The sequence below is a fragment of the Oncorhynchus kisutch genome, linkage group LG4 (assembly GCF_002021735.2).
Source record: "Oncorhynchus kisutch isolate 150728-3 linkage group LG4, Okis_V2, whole genome shotgun sequence".
NCBI classification, from domain to species: domain Eukaryota; kingdom Metazoa; phylum Chordata; class Actinopteri; order Salmoniformes; family Salmonidae; genus Oncorhynchus; species Oncorhynchus kisutch.
In genome coordinates this window covers 72,143,169-72,163,945 of record NC_034177.2, presented here as the reverse complement: position 1 = coordinate 72,163,945, position 20,777 = coordinate 72,143,169, and the positions used below count along the sequence as shown (strand labels likewise).

General features: G+C 41.5%; 1 protein-coding gene across 1 annotated transcript in view; it reads left to right on the top strand.

The window, feature by feature from the left end:
* Positions 1-20,777, top strand: part of LOC109888983 (VPS10 domain-containing receptor SorCS1) — a 51,056-nt gene that overhangs the window by 20,382 nt on the left and 9,897 nt on the right. The window contains exons 9-20 of the mRNA XM_020480128.2: positions 3,744-3,923; positions 5,023-5,169; positions 5,264-5,366; positions 6,027-6,103; positions 6,536-6,627; positions 7,025-7,132; positions 8,808-8,925; positions 9,269-9,402; positions 17,345-17,458; positions 17,594-17,765; positions 19,921-20,107; positions 20,287-20,420. Of these exons, the coding sequence (XP_020335717.2) occupies positions 3,744-3,923; positions 5,023-5,169; positions 5,264-5,366; positions 6,027-6,103; positions 6,536-6,627; positions 7,025-7,132; positions 8,808-8,925; positions 9,269-9,402; positions 17,345-17,458; positions 17,594-17,765; positions 19,921-20,107; positions 20,287-20,420 (1,566 nt within the window). The remainder of the gene's footprint in view (positions 1-3,743; positions 3,924-5,022; positions 5,170-5,263; positions 5,367-6,026; positions 6,104-6,535; positions 6,628-7,024; positions 7,133-8,807; positions 8,926-9,268; positions 9,403-17,344; positions 17,459-17,593; positions 17,766-19,920; positions 20,108-20,286; positions 20,421-20,777) is intronic.

The window sequence follows — 20,777 nt, the reverse complement described above, 5'->3', positions numbered from 1 at the left end:
CTAAAAACCTGTTTTTGCTTTGTCATTTTGAAAATGTAGTGGTAATATTTCATTCAGTACAGAAATTTGCAGGTGGCTTAAATGGATAGGGGAGACGCTAGCATCTCAAGTGGTCAATAGCGTGGGGAAATGCATAGCGCCAAATTCAAATAAAATGCGATAAAACTCAAACTTTCATTAAATCACACATGCAGGGTACTCAATTAAAGCTAAACTCGTTGTGAATCCAGCCAACATGTCAGATTTTAAAATGGCCTTTCGGCGAAAGCATGAGAAGCTATTATCTGATAGCATGCACCCCCCTGAAACAACTGAACGAGTTGTAAACAAAATAATTAGCATAGCCGGCGCTACACAAAACGCTGAAATAAAATATAAAACATGCATTACCTTTGACAAGCTTCTTTGTTAGCACTCCAATATGTCCCATAAACATCACAAATGGTCATTTTTTTTCGATTAATTCCGTCCATGTATACCCAAAATGGCCATTTATAAAGCAGGTTTGATCTGGAAAAAAACAGCTTTCCAAAACACAACGTCATTACAAAACATTTCAAAAGTTGCCTATAAACTTTGCCAAAATATTTCAAACTACTTTTGTAATACAACTTTAGGTAATTTTAAACGTTAATAATCGATCAAATTGTAGACGCGGCAATCTGTATTCGATAGAGAAAGTGAACAAAACATGCACCATTTTCCCTCTTGCGTAACTATCAACAGTGTAACGTTGTTCCAGGATGTGCCTCTTCTTCGTTTCACCAATGATTAACTTCAACCCAATTCCGAAGACTGGTGACATCCTGTGGAAGTCGTAGGAACTGTAAAATGGTCACTATCAAATTTCCCTTGGCAAAGACTTCCTAGAAAGGCCAGAACCTAGGAAGAAACCTAGAGAAGAACCAGTCCTTTTCTGGCTGTGCCGGGTGGAGATTATAACAGAACATGGCTAATCACCCATCTCATTTAAACTCAGCAAAAAAAGAAACGTCCCTTTTTCAGGACCCTGTATTTCAAAAATAATTTGTAAAAATCCGAATAACTTCACAGATCTTCATTGTAAAGGGTTTTAACACTGTTTCCCATGCCTGTTCAATTAACCATAAACAATTAATGAACATGCACCTTTGGAACGGTCGCTAAGACACTAACAGCTTACAGACGGTAGGCAATTAAGGTCACAGTTATGAAAACTTAGGACACTAAAGAGGCCTTTCTACTGACTCTGAAAAACACCCTGCTCATCTGCGTGAACGTGCCTTAGACATGCTGCAAGGAGGCATGAGGACTGCAGATGTGGCCAGGGCAATACATTGCAATGTCTGTACTGTGAGACACCTAAGACAGTGCTACAGGGAGACAGGACGTACAGCTGATCATCCTCGCAGTGGCAGATCACGTGTAACAATACCTGCACAGGATCGGTACATCCGAACATCACACCTACGGTACAGGTACAGGATGGCAACAACAACTCCCCAAGTTACACCAGGAACGTGCAATCCCTCCGTCAGTGCTCAGACTGTCCGCAATAGGCTGAGAGAGGCTGGACTCAGGGCTTGTAGGCCTGTTGTAAGGTAGGTCCTCACCAGACATCACCGGCAACAACATCGCCTATGGGCACAAACCCACCGTTGCTGGACCAGACAGGACTGGCAAAAAGTGCTCTTCAATGACGAGTCATGGTTTTGTCTCGCCAGGGGTGATGGTCGGATTCACATTTATCGTAGAAATGCGCGTTACATCGAGGCCTGTTCTCTGGAGCGAGATTGATTTGGAGGTGGAGGGTCCGTCATGGTCTGGGGCGGTATGTCACAGCATCATCGGAATGAGCTTGTTGTCATTGCCACCAGCCATACTGCTCATTCTGAGCGTGATTTCCTTTATTTCCTTTAGACAGGAATATCAGTGTTCTACCATTGCCAGCGAAGTGCCCGGATCTCAATCCCATTGAGCACGTCTAGGATCTGTTGGATCGGAGGGTTAGGGCTAGGGCCGTTCCCCCAAGAAATGTCCGGGAACTTGCAGGTGCCTTGGTGGAAGAGTGAGGTAACATCTCACAGCAAGAACTGGCAAATCTGGTGCAGTCCATGAGGAGGAGATGCACTGCAGTACTTAATGCAGCTGGTGGCCACACCAGATTTTGACTGCTACTTTTGATTTTGATCCCCCCTTTGTTCAGGGACACATTATTCCATTTCTGTTAGTCACATGTCTGTGGAACTTGTTCAGTTTATGTCTCAGTTGTTGAGTCTTGTTATGTTCATACAAATATTTACAGATTTTAAGTTTGCTGAAAATAAATGCAGTTGACAGTGAGAGGACATTTCTTTTTTTGCTGAGTTTATATATACTGTACTCTATACTATGCCACTTTATCTTAGTCCAATGCCACTCTGATATATATGACTCCACGGCGTCTCCAGACTCTGTCACGTCTGTCACATGTGCTCAGTGTGAACCTGCTTTCATCTGTGAAGAGCACAGGGCGCCAGTGGCGAATTTGCCAATCTTGGTGTTCTCTGGCAAATGCCAAACGTCCTGCACGGTGTTGGGCTGTAAGCACAACCCCTACCTATGGACGTCGAGCCCATACCACCCTCATGGAGTCTGTTTCTGACCGTTTGAGCAGACACATGCACATTTGTGGCCTGCTGGAGGTCATTTTGCAGGGCTCTGGCAGTGCTCCTCCTCACAAAGGTGGAAGTAGCGGTCCTGCTGCTGGGTTGTTGCCCTCCTACGGCCTCCTCCACGTCTCCTGATGTACTGGCCTGTCTCCTGGTAGCGCCTCCATGCTCTGGACACTACACTGACAGACACAGCAAACCTTCTTGCACAGCTCGCATTGATGTGTCATCCTGGATGAGCTGCACTACCTGAACCACTTGTGTGGGTTGTAGACTCCGTCTATGCTACCACTAGAGTGAAAGCACCGCCATTATTCAAAAGTGACCAAAACATCAGCCAGGAAGCATAGGAACTGAAAAGTGGTCTATGGTCACCCCCTGCAGAACCACTCCTTTATTGGGGGTGTCTTGCTAATTGCCTATAATTTCCACCTGTTGTCTATTTCATTTGCACAACAGCATGTGAAATTTATTGTCAATCAGTGTTCCCTTTATTTTTTTTGAGCAGTGTATATTTTGATTTGTTTCAAACTTTTTTGGTTACTACATGATTCCATATGTGTTATTTCACAGTTTTGATGTCTACACTATTATTCTACAATGTAGAAAATAGTTAAAATAAAAAAAATAAAAACCTTGAATGAGTAGGTGTGTCAACCGTTGACTGGTACTGTATGTAGAGACTGCATGTTTGTTAGAAAGAATACCATAATTCCCTTGATGGAGTGATGCTTAATATAAAACATGGCTTAACTTACCCCACTCTCCCCTACAGTTGTGTGCAGAATTACACCACTGGACACTAATGGGAATTCAACGTTAAAAAAACCCCACAAAAAAACATGTAGTTTGATTTAAGTTAAAAGTTGGGTGAAAAAAAGACAAACATCACAGAAATTCCCTTAAGTTGATGCATTTTTGCAAATCCGATCAGTTTTCAACATTGATTCAAAATCCTCACATTGCATTTTCTAAACGAAATAACCTGGAAACAACGTTAATTCAACCCGTTTGTGGTCATTGGGTTCCACTGCAGTCCTGAAACAAAATCCCTAAGGAAAATAACATTTGTAATTGTATGGTATAGGATCCTAACTAATAATTCATTTCCAGGACTTGCAGATAATCAGCACAGATGATAACCAGGTGGTGGCAGCAGTGCAGGATTGGCACCAGAATGACTCCTACAACTTGTACATGTCAGAGGCCCATGGTCTCTTCTTCACTCTGGCCCTGGAGAACGTAGTGAGCAGTGGGGGACCAGAGGGCAACGTTATGATAGACCTCTATGAGGTATGTAGCAACGGCTTAGTTAGAGTGCCATCCCTGTTTGTATGCACACTACCACTTCTGACAAGAGGTCTCAACCTTTATGGCACAGATGGTACTGGAGTGCCCTTGCCTTGTAACAGCCATGCATCTTTTTGAAGCCTCAATCCCGGCTGTTCCTCCTTATTTCATATGTTAGTAACTTAAGCGAACACATACTGTACATCAGTCATGAAGACCTGCCATATCCAAGTATGCAGCGTTATTAGAGTATATTAGCATACTCATACAATATCAGATCATTATAATCTACATCTATGATATATAGAGTTTTGTTAGCCATTAACTAGCAGGTCCATGCGTAACCAAGATGATCTAATTTTATAAGGTACAGTATGTAGCATTGTTACGTTAGCACATTTCCAGGTCTACACACAATAATTCTTGATTCACTTCTACTATATCAACTTCAGCTACTGTAGAACCTGCACCCATATCTGTCTTCACTGACCGCTAGGTATAGCGCTATTGACGACCTTACAAAGCAACGCCATCCCACACATGTAATCAGCGTTGATTACCTTCATCCTGAACTAGCAGTAAAAGCTACTCATATAATTATGTTAATACAACCATACAGCCTAGATAGCTATCAGCAACAATTATACTCATTGCTCATTGTCTCCATTAAAACCAGAATACTTGTTGAAGCTCACTGGACCAAACACACTGACTGTGAACCCTTTTTGTAAAGGCACTCTGAATATGTACAGGAGATGGCTTATCCAGTAATGCTACAAAAAGGTCATAGACATTTCTTGATACAAAAATGTGTGCACTCTGGATTGAGGAGCAGGATGTACTGGAGTGAGTGCTGTGTGAGTGCAGTGCATGCATCTCCGTTTGTAAATACAAAGAAATAGAAATGTCTTTGGGCTCCGCCATATGTTGTTTTCACTCTGCAGAGACCCACAGATGGTCCAAAGTAGTGCTCCCTGTCAGAAATGCTATCGCGTTCCACCTCAAAACTAAGGCTTCAGCTTTACTTATGTTTGAATCATTTACAGTTGTAGCTTTTGACCCTCGATATTTTTTCATGTCTCTGTTTCTCACGTGTTCCTAGGTAGCAGGGATAAAAGGGGTGTTCTTGTCAAATAAAGTTGTCGAGAACGAAGTGAAAACATTTATCACTTACAATAAGGGGCGAGACTGGCGTCTTCTACATGCTCCTACAACTGATCTGAGCGGTACCAGACTCTACTGTGTACAGGTGAGTCTGCATTTGCAAGTGAGCAATATCTGAAAACTTGTAACAGTTTTGTTTTATAAACCACCTTATGTCTTTTTGTTTTGGTATTTTTTAGCCCTATTGTTCATTGCACCTGCATCTCCATGTGTCTGACAACCCGTACACGTCTGGAAACATAGTCAGCAAAGAATCAGCTCCAGGAATTATAGTAGCATCAGGTAAGCACTATTTGATAACTTTAGTTTTTTTTTTAGCAATGCCCACAAGGACCTCTGCTCTCCCTCAGAGGGGTATAGAACAAAGCAGGATCAATGACTTAGCCTGCTAACTTTGATAAACAACCAGAAATAACTATAGATTTTCTGGTTCATTAAGAAAGATCAACTTAGATATGTATTTTAGGTTCTTGAGTCAATTTGACCATGCCAATTTCAAGCGTATCTTTCCAAAAAATAAAAGGTTATTTCCAACTAATTAGGCAAATTAACTGGATAACTCCTTGATCCTGCTTTGTAGTATACCCCTATGGTTCCCAATTAGCAGTTTTTACACAACTCTTTCACTTTGCTCTTTTTCCACCGTTAAAGACCCCTGTTATCTTGCTGGCATTCTGCCTTAAAACCCTTTGGTCAGATCTGGTTGCACTGTGAAATTGATCAGAGTATGCCTGCACATCTATTGGAGATTGGAATGTCTGAATGTCTCAGTAAATACTCACTTTTTAGGAGAGCTGTAGCCTGTTGCAGTGTGTATGCATCTTCATTTTTATTTAATTGTTCATTAAATATATTGTAATGTGGGTTGAGAAGGCATAAAATTAAAGTTCATAATTGTTCAATGTGTTTACACTGTAACTATGCTATACCTTCTACATCAAGGTACCATTGGGCCTGAGCTGACCGCCAATAATGTCAGCATTTTCATCACCTCAGATGCTGGCAACACTTGGAGAGAGGTACTGTGATTGAAAGAGACAGGCGCCACTGAAGTGTGACACAAAATCAAGACGACAGACACATAGAAGAAAAGATCAATCGGCTTATGACTCAATCATTTGGAGGAGGGAGCAAACTCTAAATGAATGATGCATGATATAGATTGACATTACCCTTGATCACGCGCCATGGGCAGTCATTATTATTTTCCTATACAGCTTCTTAGGAGCGTTTTTCATTTGATGAGCCCTCTTAATTTATTTTTCTATATAATATGTTGCATGTGCTATGTTGCTGTGTTTCATGTGCTATGTAGCGGTGTTGCATGATATAGTAGAATAGTAGTATAGTCATGAAATGTTATGGTCTATTACTCATCAAAAGTATACATGAACGTTATGTACATCTCTGACCTCTGTGAAAATGTGATGAAATCCTGTCCCTGTTTGTAGGTATTTGAGGAGGAGTATAGCATCCTCTTTCTTAACCAGGGCGGTGCCCTAGTGGCCATTCGACACACACCTCTCCCCATCAGACACATTTGGTATTGTTTCCTTTAACATTCAACTTCATGCACACTGTTAAATTATCAACATTGATTTACGTTTGTCTATTTAAATGTTTTATGGACTGTATTATGTACAGATGTTGGATCTTAATTTGAGCCAGTTTACTACAGCAGGAAAATAATCCTGCAGCAACATGAAATGTGAATTATTATGTGGATTGTACTGAACTTAGGTTTTTTTGTAGGGATTGATTCTTTTTCCATAAGGGAAAATCAAGTCAGAAATGACTAAAGCCTTTTAAAACCTCAAATACACTGCATTGCAGAAATGTTCTCCTGCAACAGGGTGATCAAATGAATTACAGTACAATCCTTTCTATGCACAGTGAGGGGTCCACATGTATGAGAGACAACATGTTGTTTCTCCATCCAGGTTGAGTTTTGATGAGGGAAGACACTGGAACAAATTCAGCTTTACCTCCTCTCCTCTCTATGTAGACGGAGTCTTAGGAGAGCCAGGGGAGGACACCCTCATCATGACGTAAGAATCAAAACAAATGCCATATGGATATAGTATGTATTATGCAATGCACTGAAAGTTGATTGGATGTTTGGAGAAAAAAAACGTTTGTTTCTATTTTCTCTTTGTAATCGCAAACATCCCTTGTGCCCAGCCATGGTAGCCTTTTTTCCTTGCACTTCTACAGTTGTGGCAAAAAGTTTTGAGAATGACGCAATTATAACATTTAAAAAAGTATGCTGCCTCAGTTTGTATGATGGCAATTTGCATATTCTCCAGAATGTTATCAAGAGTGATCAGATGAATTGCAATTAATTTTAAAGTCCCTCTTTGCCATGCAAATGAACTGAATCCCCCAAAAATATCTCCACTGCATTTCAGCCCTGCCACAAAAGGACCAGCTGACATCATGTCAGTGATTCTCTCGTTAACACAGGTGTGAGTGTTGACGAGGACAAGGCAGGAGATCAGTCTGTCATGCTGATTGAGTTTGAATAACAGACTGGAAGCTTCAAAAGAAGGGTGGTGCGTGGAATCGTTGTTCATCCTCTGTCAATCACGGTTACCTGCAAGGAAATACGTGCCATCATCATTGCTTTGCACAAAAAGGGCTTCACAGGCAAGGATATTGCTGCCAGTAAGATTGCACCTAAATCAACCATTTATCAGATCATCAAGAACTTTAAGGAGAGCGGTTCAATTGTTGTGAAGAAGGCTTCAGGGTGCCCAAGAAAGTCCAGCAAGCACCAGGACCGTCTCCTAAAGTTGATTCAGCTGCAGGATCGGGGTACCACCAGTACAGAGCTTGCTCAGGAATGGCAGCAGGCAGGTGTGAGTGCATCTGCATGCACAGTGAGGCAAAGTGGTGTCAAGAAGGGCAGCAAAGAAGCCACCTCTCCAGGAAAAACATCAGGGACAGACTGATATTCTGCAAAAGGTACAGGGATTGGACTGCTGAGGACTGGGGTAAAGTAATTTTCTCTGATGAATCCCCTTTCCGATTGTTTTGGGCATCTGGAAAAAAGCTTGTTCGGAGAAGACAAGGTGAGCGCTACCATCAGTCCTGTGTCATGCCAACAGTAAAGCATCCTGAGACCATTCATGTGTGGGGTTGCTTCACAGCCAAGGAGTGGGCTCACTCACAATTTTGCCTAAGAACACAGCCATGAATAAAGAATGGTTCCAACACATCCCGAGAGCAACTTCTCCCAACCATCCAGGAACAGTTTGGTGACGAACAATGCCTTTCCCATTGAGAACTTGTGGTCAATCCTCAAGAGGCGGGTGGATAAACAAAACCCCACAAATTCTGACAAACTCCAAGCATTGATTATGCAAGAATGGGCTGCCATCAGTCAGGATGTGGCCCAGAAGTTAATTGACAGCATGCCAGGGCGGATTGCAGAGGTCTTGAAAAGGAAGGGTCAACACTGCTAATATTGACTCTTTGCATCAACTTCATGTAATTGTCAATAAAAGCCTTTGACACTTATGAAATGCTTGTAATTATACTTCAGTATTCCATAGTAACACCTGACAAAAATATCTAAAGACACTGAAGCAGCAAACTTTGTGGAAATTAATATTTGTGTCATTCTCCAAAATTTTGGCCATGACTGTGTGCAAAAAAAATATTTTTAGCTATTAACCCTTTTTCCCTCCCTTTTTTCTCATGCCTGACTTTTTGTGTTTGCAGGATATTTGGCCATTTCAGCCATCGTTCTGAATGGCAGCTTGTCAAGATTGACTTCAGGCCCATCTTCAACAGAAGGTGCACCACAGACGACTATCAGACCTGGCAGTTACACAATGATGTAAGAGCAACCATTTTGATACATTTATAATGGCTTTGGGGACCTTGGTTTGATGGAATACATCTGCTAAAGCTTATTCTTCTACATGGACACAATGAAGATGAACATGTCCTATCTCACCCAATTGTCTATCTCAAATTTGTCTGAATATTATAGCTATTTTCTGTGTATTAACTTCCAGATAACAAAGTATAAGTTATACACATTTTCATGTGTATACTACTATAATGAATTTTTTTAACTCCATCAATCAGTGTCTTTCCTTTGAAGTCGTTAAATAAAAAAGGAAGTCAATTCTGAAATGTCATAGTTAATTATTCAAATAATGCATTATTTCTCACAGGGTAAAGTCTGCATCATGGGAGTGAAGAGAATCTTCCAGAATCTGAAGCCCGACGCCAGATGTGTCAAAACCAAAGATCAGTACATCTCCCAGATGTCAGATTCCTGTCCATGCACTGAGGCTGACTTTGAGTGGTGAGGAGTCTACTGCCTGCTACTGTCGCTTATTTAACATTCAATTCAATTCCATACAGTCTTTATTAATCCTTTTAGCTGCAAAAAAAGGCACCATTGGAGCACAATAACACAATTGCAGACTGTTTGTAACCATTTATCCCCATTGTGAAGGAGAAGTTTCACAACGTTCATCATACATTTCTGTGATCTGTTGGGTCTGTCCAGGTACATATTTGTAGTAGGGACACTCCCCATAAGAATGTTCTTATGGTTTTGATGGAAGGAATCGTGAAAGATCGTTTGGTGCTGCTAGTTGCATGGCTGGGTCGTTCGAGGGTACAAGCATCATGTTTATGGGGTTGTCCACATTTCCAGCACCGTTGTTTATCTTTTATCCATTTAACGATCTGTCCTGTGTTCAACTTCTTGGACTCTGGACATGAGATGAGATTTTGTTATGTGTTGTCACAGTGATGAGAGAATGGCTAGGGTTTGGAAGGGGTCTTGGCTTGAGCAGGCTCCTAGGAGCTTGGATATTCACTGATGTTAAGGATTGGCTCTCTCCTTTGGTCTAGTGGAGGCACGTTGGTCATTCTTAACTGTCACATTGGTAGAGGGCCACATCTCTGCTTGATATATGCTTAGCCTTGGACTTCTTCTGGATCCTGGCTGTCAAGTCAGGTAAGGCGTACATTTGGCCTGTCCGATACCGTGGTCAAAACTGTACTCCACAAATTAATCTCTGTAGTCCCGTGGCATCTTGCTCAAGAGCGGGTTGACATGGGAAACAAATCTGAGCTCGTAGCTGTTCTGAGTAACTCTCTCTTCCGCTCTCAAAATGGGGCAACGATGACTTTGAGATGCTGTATAATGAGGCAATTAGCTGTTTCATACCAGGTCGTGGGGCAGGTTGTGGAACCATGCTGGAGCGGGGTGAGTAACCAGTTGCTGGTCCAGGGTACCATGGATAGGCAGGAAGAAGTGGTGAGTCACCGTAGGCTCAACTTTCCTCAAGGTTGGTGTCTCGCTGTGCTACCTGTGGTGCCTGTTCTGCCTGAGGTTCCTGTGCTGTCTGTGGTGCCTGTGGGAAAGGCACAAAGTTGTCACAAGGTGTGTGGAGGGACCCGTCAGATAGTGCTGGAGAGGTGCTCCTGGAGGTATCATCATCTTCCTCCTCATCGTTAAGGAAAGATGTGGCGAGCTTGAATAGCTCCAGCTCATTCCCTATTTTATTTATGCTTTCTCGTGTAGCAACATATTTTGTTCCCTTTACTGCTGAGCTTTTCTGGCCTGGGAGTCTAATCCTTCACAATCCATGTCGGCACTGTGATTTTCATCCAGCTGAGGCTCCACAAGCTTTATTTTCTCCTCCAACATAGCTGCTTGGAGGTTAGAAAGGCCTGGGAATTGGCTCATCAAGTGGGCACTAGATCTGAAGCTGGGCAAACTGCTCTTTGTTAGTATATCTGCTCGACTACTCCATCGTCCTTGTCAGAGCAGTGCCTGTGTTGAGGCTAGGCATTGATCTTGGTGAGCGAGGTATTCAACTGCGTAGTCAGTCAGGTGTACTGGGGAATGTCTCTCTCTCAGAATACAGGGCCGCACAGATGGGCCAGGTGTGTCCATACGTGCTGCTTCCATATCTTTGCGTGATTACTCAATCCAGCTCTAAAGGAGCATGAAGTAGAGGATGGTGCCTCTTGAAATCGTGACTGGTGTGACTATGTGTACAGATGTAGAATAATGATTTAAATATGAATTCAGCAGAAAAATAATCCTGCGGTAACAGGACATGTGAATTATTATGTGGATTATACTTAATGGACAGTTTTGTAGGGGTTGATACATTTTTTGTTAGGGTAAATCTAAGTCTGAAATGTCAAAGTGAAAATTACAAACTTTAGAAGTTTGCATCAAATTAAGATCCTACATCTGTAGATATGTAGATTGTGTTAGAGAGCGTTAGCAGTTCCTCAGTTAACTTCTCTGGGATATGTGAGACGCTAGCGTCCCACCTGGCCCAAAGCCAGGGAAAATGCAGAGCGCCAAATTCAAATAAATTACTATAAAAATCCAACTTTCATTAAATCACACATGCAAATTAGAGCTACACTTGTTGTGAATCCAGCCAACATGTCAGATTTCAAAAAGGCTTTTCGGCGAAAGCAAACGATGTTATTATCTGAGGATAGGACCTCCATAAACAAAGAGAGAAACCATATTTCAACCCTGCAGGCGTGACACAAAACGCAGAAATAAAAATATAATTAATGCCTTACCTTCTTTAAAGTCGCTCTCACTACACTGGCGGTTAATAGGAATACGAGTTTTAGGTCGCGAAAACCTCTATCATACATGTCAGATTTCAATGCTGGCCGATGTCATAACATAAGGGAGGTCTCTCGAATGAGCCATTGATCATATTTTTGTTATATTCCTACCTTGAGAATAGTGCAATTTAACAGAGGGTATAGCACATTTTTCCTATTTGTCTGCCTTTTTAGTCCAGGGTGCATTGCATGGTGCCATTGCCTGAGATATTATAGAAAAGAGATAGGAATCCAATGAATTTAGGAACGTATAACGCCCCACTCAGCAGACTGTCGACCAATCACGTTCATGTTGTCATGCGGTTGCTAAGCTAATCATCACGCAATCCCTTCTCAAAGGCAGTGTACATATCGAGAAACGTGCCTATATTCCTCAAAAGTACGTAATGTCACAATTCCCAAAGCTATACGATATTACAGATAGCAACTTATCTCACATCTCAGAAAAGACTTGTAATGTTGTACTTCTTATTGACGAAATTCTTGCTAATGTTGGGTTTTTGAACTAGTGCACAATAGACTTGTATTCGCTATTTGAAGGAGTGCACTTCTTGTCCCAGAATCACCCAGAATGAACCGCATGGCCCATTGACATAGCATGGACAGCGTTTCCCATCTCCTCAAAAGTATATCTGCCATTGCGAATGTCAGACTCCACTCTGTGAGGCACATCAATCTGCAGGTTGAACATGGTGAGATTGTAGACTCCTAAATTGATTGTGCAGTTTGTTTAGGTGAAATTACAGCTAACTAGCTACTTTACATGCTGATATTGTATTTGGTATTATTTTATGTAGCTATGTTTGCTAGCTAGCTACCTAGCTAGCAATTCAATGCTCTCTCTATGGGCTGGCTGGTTGGCTAGATAGCTAGCTTCTTAACAGGTTTCCGCAAAGATTTTCCATGTTGCAACCGACGTTATTATAATGCCAATATGAAACATTTGTTCACAAAAACATATTATTCGGAAATATTAGTGTTATTTAACACTGTAAATTAAAGAAACAAGTGGTTTTGAGTGGATTTTTCTTTTAAGCTTCATAGCCAGCTGCTTTAAACACTAGTTACTTTCACATCGATTTCAACATAGGCAGCATGTCCAACAGGCTAAGGGAAGATAAGCTTCCCGTAAAGTAAATTGAATTATATTTGACAAAAATTGCTATATAATTAACGTAAACTCACGTATACTCGTACATCGCCTTGGTCCGTACAATTACCCTTATTTTAGCGCCCCAAAAACGTAATACTTCCAGATCAACTGTAATGTCAATACCATTGTAAGGCACAATTTCTCCCCTTTCCAACAGAATAAATTACATGACCTAAATGCTGCCCGTTTCTGCATGATTCAAGCAGGCAATGAGCCCCGTCGGATCTTAAAAAAAATGGCGGGTGGGGAAGTGAATAAATTAAATCATTTAAAATACTACACCAAAGAGCATGATTTGGCTCCAGAGGATCATTAGAAATTTGGGCAGAACGTGCGGCAAATAGCCTATTAAAATATCTTATGAGTAGCAGCTGTCAGTGAAAAGTAGTTAAATTGGCCTATCGCAATATTTCCAAATACAATCGTAGGAAAACATTTGTTTCGAAAGTAAATGGTTATTGCTAAAAAAAGAAGACTCTAATTTGTCTCTAGAATTCTCAACACCCAATTGAGCGAACAGTAGCCTATCTTATTGGCACCAACGGAGAGCATCGGCCATATCCCCGGTGAGTGCTGGAATATTCACTGTCTTTATCATTGGATCAGTACAACTGGTCACTGGGAAGTTTTTTTGGGGACAATAATTTCCTCCTCCGGGCTAGATGGACGTCATATTGTACAATTTGTGTCTCCCCTTTTCTTAGGCCTAGATTAGAAGGTTGTATTCAAGAAAGTGTTGTTTTTACTGTTTGTCAGTCTCACCAGAGTAGCCTACTAATTTGTGTCGTATAAAAAGAGATGTTGCTTGTGTCTCCAGTCATATTAAGCAGGGTTTCACAACCCTCTCCTCGGGGGCCCCCCAGACATTTCACATTTTTGTTTTAACCCTAAACTGGCACATCTGATTACATTTCGTCAAAGGTTTGATGGTTAGTTGACTAATTGAATTAGGTGGGCCAGTTTAGGACTAAATCAAATATTTGAAACGTCTGGGGGGGCCAAGGAGAGGGTTGGGAAACCCTGCTATAAACCCTGATTAGACCTACTCTGTCACTATGCGCTAACACATTCGTTGTTCAAAACGGTCTGTTTTGCTAACAGTGATTGAGTCATATTATTAGCCTAAATTCTGACTAAGCAATCTACTCATCACATTAGGAATAGTAGCCTACCTTACATTAGTCTGCAAATGCGATGATAGATGCATGTAATCCTTTATTATAAAGGTGCAGTTTTATGGTGTCAAAATAGCTTCCCCAAACTTGAAAGTCACTTGCCGCCTATGGATGTCAGCATCTGAAGGCAGCCTTTTTGTGACTTGATAGCGTGTATTATGCATCTATTTCATGTTGCGCTGTATGCAGCTTTCCACAGGTAAATGTATGAATTTATGATGAGGTTGAGCTGTGGTTGACATTGTATATGCCATTCCAAGGACCTTTAAACCTAATATTGCCATGATATAAGTAATGGCTGGGGTCAGTTTTGTTTTCGCTGTTCTCCAAATAGCATTTTAGGTTTTTTAAATGTGTAGAAATGCAGTAAATTAGCTTCAATTTCCAAAGAATGCCATACCCTAGGTTTAGCCGAAATAACGCCACTGACACTAATCAGCTAATAATGACAGTAAAATCTAACAATAGTAACAATGAGCTACATAAATGCTGTATAATGACGAAAAACGGACCAAATGAATAACAACTTCATCAGTAATCTTTAATAAGGAACAAATGCTGTACTCACCAGAGACAGATTTCTGTCCACAGCAGCAGGTCTCGAGCTGAACAGTAAACACTGGAAGTTTGTGACTTCCTTCATTACAGTGCCTTCGGAAAGTATTCAGACCCCTTGACTTTTTCCACATTTTGTTAAGTTATAGCCTTATTCTAAAATGGATTAAATAAAAAAAATCCTCAGCAATCTACACAAAATACCCCATAATGACAAAGCAAAAACAGGTTTTTAGAAATGTTAGCAAATGTATTAAACATAAAAATAAATACATTATTTACATAAGTATTCAGACCCTTTGCTATGAGATTCAAAATTGAGCTCAAGTGCATCCTGTTTCCATTGATCATCCTTGAGATGTTTCTTCAACTTGATTGGAGTCCACCTGTGGTAAAGTCAATTGGACATGATTTGGAAAGGCACACACCTGTCTGTGTAAGGTCCCACAGTTGACAGTGAATGTCAGAGCAAAAACCAAGCCATGAGGTTGTAGGAATTGTCTGTAGAGTTCAGAGACAGCATTGTGTCGAGGCACAGATCTGGGGCAGGGTACCAAAACATTTCAGCAGCATTGAAGGTCCCCAAGAACGTAGTGGCCTCCATCATTCTTAAATGGAAGAAGTTTGGAACCACCAAGGCTCTTCCTAGAGCTGGCCTCCTGGGCAAACTGAGCAATCAGGGGAGAAGGGCCTTGGTCAGGGAGTTTACCAAGAACCTGATGGTCATTCTCACAGAACTCTAAAGTTTTGAACCCGATCAAACATCTCTGGAGAGACCTGAAATTAGCTGTGCTGCAATGCTCCCCATCGAACCTGACAGAGCTTGAGAGGATCTGCTGAGAATAATGGGATAAACTCCCCAAATACAGGTGTGCCAAGCTTGTAGTGTCATACCCAAGAAGAATCAATGCTGTAATTGCCGCCTAAGGTGCTTCAACAAAGTACTGAGTAAAGGATCTGAATACTTATGTAAATGAATACGGAAATGCATTATTTCCATTATTTCAACAAACTAAAAAATTACAATTTCACCTGGATTCACCTGGTCAGTCTGTCATGGAAAGAGCAGGTGTTCTTAATGTTTTTTTCACTCAGCGTAAGTGTAAACAGACAAGATAAGGACAAGATCAGGACGAAGGACGCATTTAGCTCCAGGTATAAACAGGTTTTCAGATACAAACAATGCACCTCCTGTGTCATTACCTGATGATGGTCTCAGTGAGCTCATACTCAGTAAAGTAGAATCCATTCCACCCACAAAATAGGGGAGGCTTATGCATGTAGAAAGGTCTCAGGATGTTGAGTGTGCTTGAATGTCAGTATTTGAAGTGGTGTATGTGTGTGTGTTTTGTGTGTGTGTGTGTGTGTGTGTGTGTTTGTGTGTCTTGATGAAGGGTCTGCACTCCACTCATAAATATGCTGTCATTTGTTTACTGGAGCAAACCTTTTAATTCCAGCTAACACTGACATCTGACATCTGCCCATCAATCAAGTTTATACGATATTTGTTTATGTAACATTTTCTTACAGTGTTCCAAAGCCAGTAAACATACACTATATATACTGTTTAACAGTTGGTGGATTCGGCTATTTCAGCCACCCCTGTTGCTGACAGGTGTATAAAATCGAGCACACAGCCATGCAATCTCCATAGACAAACAATGGCAGTGGAATGGCCTTACTGTGACTCAGTGACTTTCAACTTGTGCACTGTCATAGGATGCCACCATTCCAACAGGTCAATTCATCAAGTACTGCCCTGCTAGAGCTGACAACTGCAAGTGCTGTTATTGTGAAGTGGAAATGTCTAGGAGCAACAACGGCTCAGCCACGAAGTGGTAGGCCACACAAGCTCACAGAACGGGACCGCCGAGTGCTGTAGCGTGTAAAATCATCTGTCTTAAGTTGTAACACTCACTACCGACTTCCAAACTGCCTCTGGAAGCAAAGTCAGCGCAACAAGTGTTCGTCGGGAGCTTCATGAAATGGGCTTCCATGGCAGAGCAGCCACACACACAAGCCTAAGTTCACCATGCACAATGCCAAGCGTCGGCTGGAGTGGTGTAAAGCTCGCCGCCATTGGACTCTGGAGCAGTGGAAACACGTTCTCTGGAGTGATGAGTCACGCTTCACCATCTGGCACTCCGACAGATGAATCTGGGTTTGGAGTTGCCAATAGAACACTACAATTCCCCCGTGCACAAAGCGAGGTCCATACAGAAATGGTTTGTTGAGATCAGTGTGGAAGAATTTGACTGGTCTGCACAGAGCCCTGACATCAACCCCATCGAACACACTTGGGATGAATTGGAACGCCGACTGCGAGCCAGGCCTAATCGTCCAACATCAGTGCACGACCTCACTAATGCTCTTGTGGCTGAATTGAAGCATATCCACGCGGCAACATTCCAACATATAGTGGAGAGTCTTCCCAGAAGAGTGGAGGCGGTTATAGCAGCAAAGGAGGGACCTCCATGTTAATGCCCATGGTTTTGCAATGAGATGTTTGATGAGCAGGTGTCCACATACTTTTTCATGTAGTGTATATAGACATTTTCATTTCTTATGGTGATATTGATGTCGAACACGTCAAACAGAATAGTATATCAAGCTAAGTAATGATTGGTGTTAAAAATCAAGGAAATAAAACAAATGAACTTTGAAAACAGACATCCACTTTCTATACTTCATCCATATTACTGACCACGACCTGTAGCTTATTGATTTTTCTCACCCACCCCAAACAGTGATTTTGGCTTTGAGAGGCAGAGTGATGGAGGATGCACTGCTGCCTTCTGGTTTGTTCCATCCTCCGTGTCCAGAGACTGCACCACCGGAGACAGCTTCCTAAACACTACAGGGTATGGTAAATCCTTCTCCATTTAATATAATTCAGTGAAGTAGACAGAGTATTTCCTTGTTTTATTTATTCGTATGTATTTAAGGGGGAGTACAGGTTGTCTAGTTATTTATGTCTGTATGTGTGTATGTTGTAGATACCGTAAGGCTCTGTCCAATAACTGCACTGCGGGAACCCTTGGGAAGTACCGTCTTAGGAGGCAGAGGTGTCCCCACCAGGCCCCCAGAGGTCTGCAGCTGGTCACCAGTGAGGGAACACTCACAGCCACCCTGGGGGACAACGTGACCCTCCTGGTGTTTCTGGAGGAGGTAATGGTCTGGCATATTTCTTAGAGATCTTATCAAACTATTAAAAGCTACACTCATAGAAGAACAGTTCCAAGAGGCTTCTTCAGCTCTCCCCATAGTAGAACCCTTTTGGTTTCCATGTAGAACAGGTTTACATGGAGTAGACAGAACCCAAAAAGGTTTCTACCTGGAACCAAAAATGGTTCTTCAAAGGTTCTCCTATTGGGGACAGCCGAAGAACCCTTTTAGGTTTTATTCTGAACAAAAATATAAACGCAACATGCAACAATGTCAAAAATGTTACTGAGTTAGAGTTCATATACAGTGGGGCAAAAAAGTATTTAGTCAGCCACCAATTGTGCAAGTTCTCCCACTTAAAAAGAAGAGAGAGGCCTGTAATTTTCATCATCGGTACACTTCAACTAAAGAAATCCAGAAAATCACATTGTAGGATTTTTAATACATTTATTTGCAAATTATGGTGGAAAATAAGTATTTATATTTCTCATTTTTTCTGTCATAGTTGAAGTGTACCTATGATGAAAATTACAGGCCTCTCTCATATTTTTAAGTGGGAGAACTTGCACAATTGGTGGCTGACTAAATACTTTTTTGCCCCACTGTATGGTAGTCAGTCAATTGAAATAAATAAATTAGGCCCTAATCTATGGATATCACATGACTGGGAATACAGATATGCATCTGTTGGTCACAGATACCGTAACAAAAAAAGTAGGGGTGTGGATCAGAAAAACAGTCAGTGTCTGGTGTGACCACCATTTGCTTCATGCAGCACGAAAAACGTCTCCTTCGCATAGAGTTGAACAGGTTGTTGTTTGTGGCCTGTTGAATGTTGTCCCACTCCTCTTCAATGGCTGTGCGAGGTTGCTGGATATTGGCGGGAACTGTAAACACTGTCGTACATGTCGATCCAGAGCATCCCAAACATGCTCAATGGGTGACATGTCTGGCGAGTATGCAGGCCATGGAAGAACTGGGACATTTTCTGCTTCCAGGAATTGTGTACAGATGCTAGCGACACTGGGCTGTGCATTATCATGCTGAAACATGAGGTGATGGCGGAGGATGAATGGCACGACAACGGGCCTCAGGATCTCGTGACGGTATCTCTGTGCATTCAAATTGCCATCGATAAAATGTGATTGTGTTCGTTGTCCGTAGTTTATGCCTGCCCGTACCATAACCCCAAATCCACCATGGGGCACTGTGTTCACAACTTTGACAACAGCAAACTGCACGCCCACATGACACCATACACATGGTCTGCGGTAGTGAGGCCGGTGGAACGTACTGCCAAATTCTCTACAACGACGTTGGAAGCGGCTTATGGTAGAGAAATGCACATTAAATTCTCTGGCAACAGCTCTGGTGGACATTCCTGCTGTCAGCATGCCAATTGCACGCTCCTTCAAAACTTGAAACATCTGTGTCATTGTGTTGTGTGACAAAACTGCACATTTTAGAGTGGCCTTTTAATGTTCCCAGCACAAGGTGCACCTGTGTAATGATCATGCTGTTTAATCAGCTTCTTGATATGCCATACCTGTCAGGTGGATGGATTATCTTGGTAAAGGACAAATGCTCACGAACAGGGTTGTAAACAAATTTGCATTTGCACAAAATACATTTACGTACACATTGATCTACACTCATTTGTCTACCAATGGAATGAAATGAGCAGCAGTGCATCATGTTGCACATTTTGTTGGTTCATAGGCCTTATCTAAGAGCCTTGATGTTTGTGTAACACTTGTAGCCATTGTCAGACAGTTATTACATACTGTACAGATGTAGGATCTTAATATGATCTGCCTGTTGCAGGATAACTTCCTGCAATGCAGGACATTTAAAGTTGTAATGTATTTGAGGTTTAAAAAGGCTTCTGAAGATTGTAATTTCCACCTTGAAATTTCAAATTAAATTTTCCCAAAAATGGCCATTAATTATGATCCACCTAACAATTCACATTTCCTGTTGCTGCATGAATATTTTCCCGCTGTAGCAAACTAGCTGAAATTAAGATCCTACGTCTGTATAACAATGTATTGCTACAGGCAGAATATGTGTAGGGTATAGAAATCAATATACTGTAAATAGTTCATTTCAATTATTATGTTAAACATATCTCGCCATAAACATCCATTTCCATTGGTAGGGTGATGGCTCCACAACAAGTATAACAGTGGACTTTGGAGACGGGACGGCCATATCCTACGCTAACATCAGCTCCATAGAGGATGGGGTCAAACATACCTACAGTAAAGTCGGCATTTACCAAGTGGCTGCCATGGCACTCAACAGCCTGGGCTCTGAGAGAGTCTTACTATACCTGCATGTTACTTGTAAGTGAAACTAAAAATGAAAGTCGGATAGAATTGCTTTGCTGTAGAGTTACAGTACAGGTGCTCTTTGCAGCATTTCTACCTGAAAATATCTTTCTGTAAATGACGTGTCTGCAGTAGAAAAGGACTACAATTCCATGAAAGAAACCACCTTTTTTTGCTGTTGTTTGGTGTTGTAGGTACACTTGAGCAAGTGCAGCTTTCAGCTCCCTCTGTGGTTGTTAGGAATAAAGCAGTGGATCTATCAACAGTCCTGAAGCCACGTTATGTTGGAACAGTCACCTACTATTGGTGGTTCAACAACCACACTGAGGTCAGTCAATCAAGATTTCCACTATATCTTCAAACTGTTTAGATTTACGGAAGCTTACTCGCCTCATTTACAGTATGAATTGTAATATTGTGTGCTGTATGGACAAACCTACCTATAGTGACACAAGATTGAGTTTTGATACAAAAAAATGAACATAGTCAAACATGCTACAGGCATCATCGATAATATAATCTATACACATATAAAGACTATACCCCCCCCCCAAAAAAAAATTACGCTAATAAAATGCGCTTGTCTTTTCCTCCTACCACTGACTTTGCTGATAACTACTTTATTGAGGGAAAATGTACTTGCTACCATTGTTATATGTGGTTGTCTCACCTAGCTAGCTTAAAA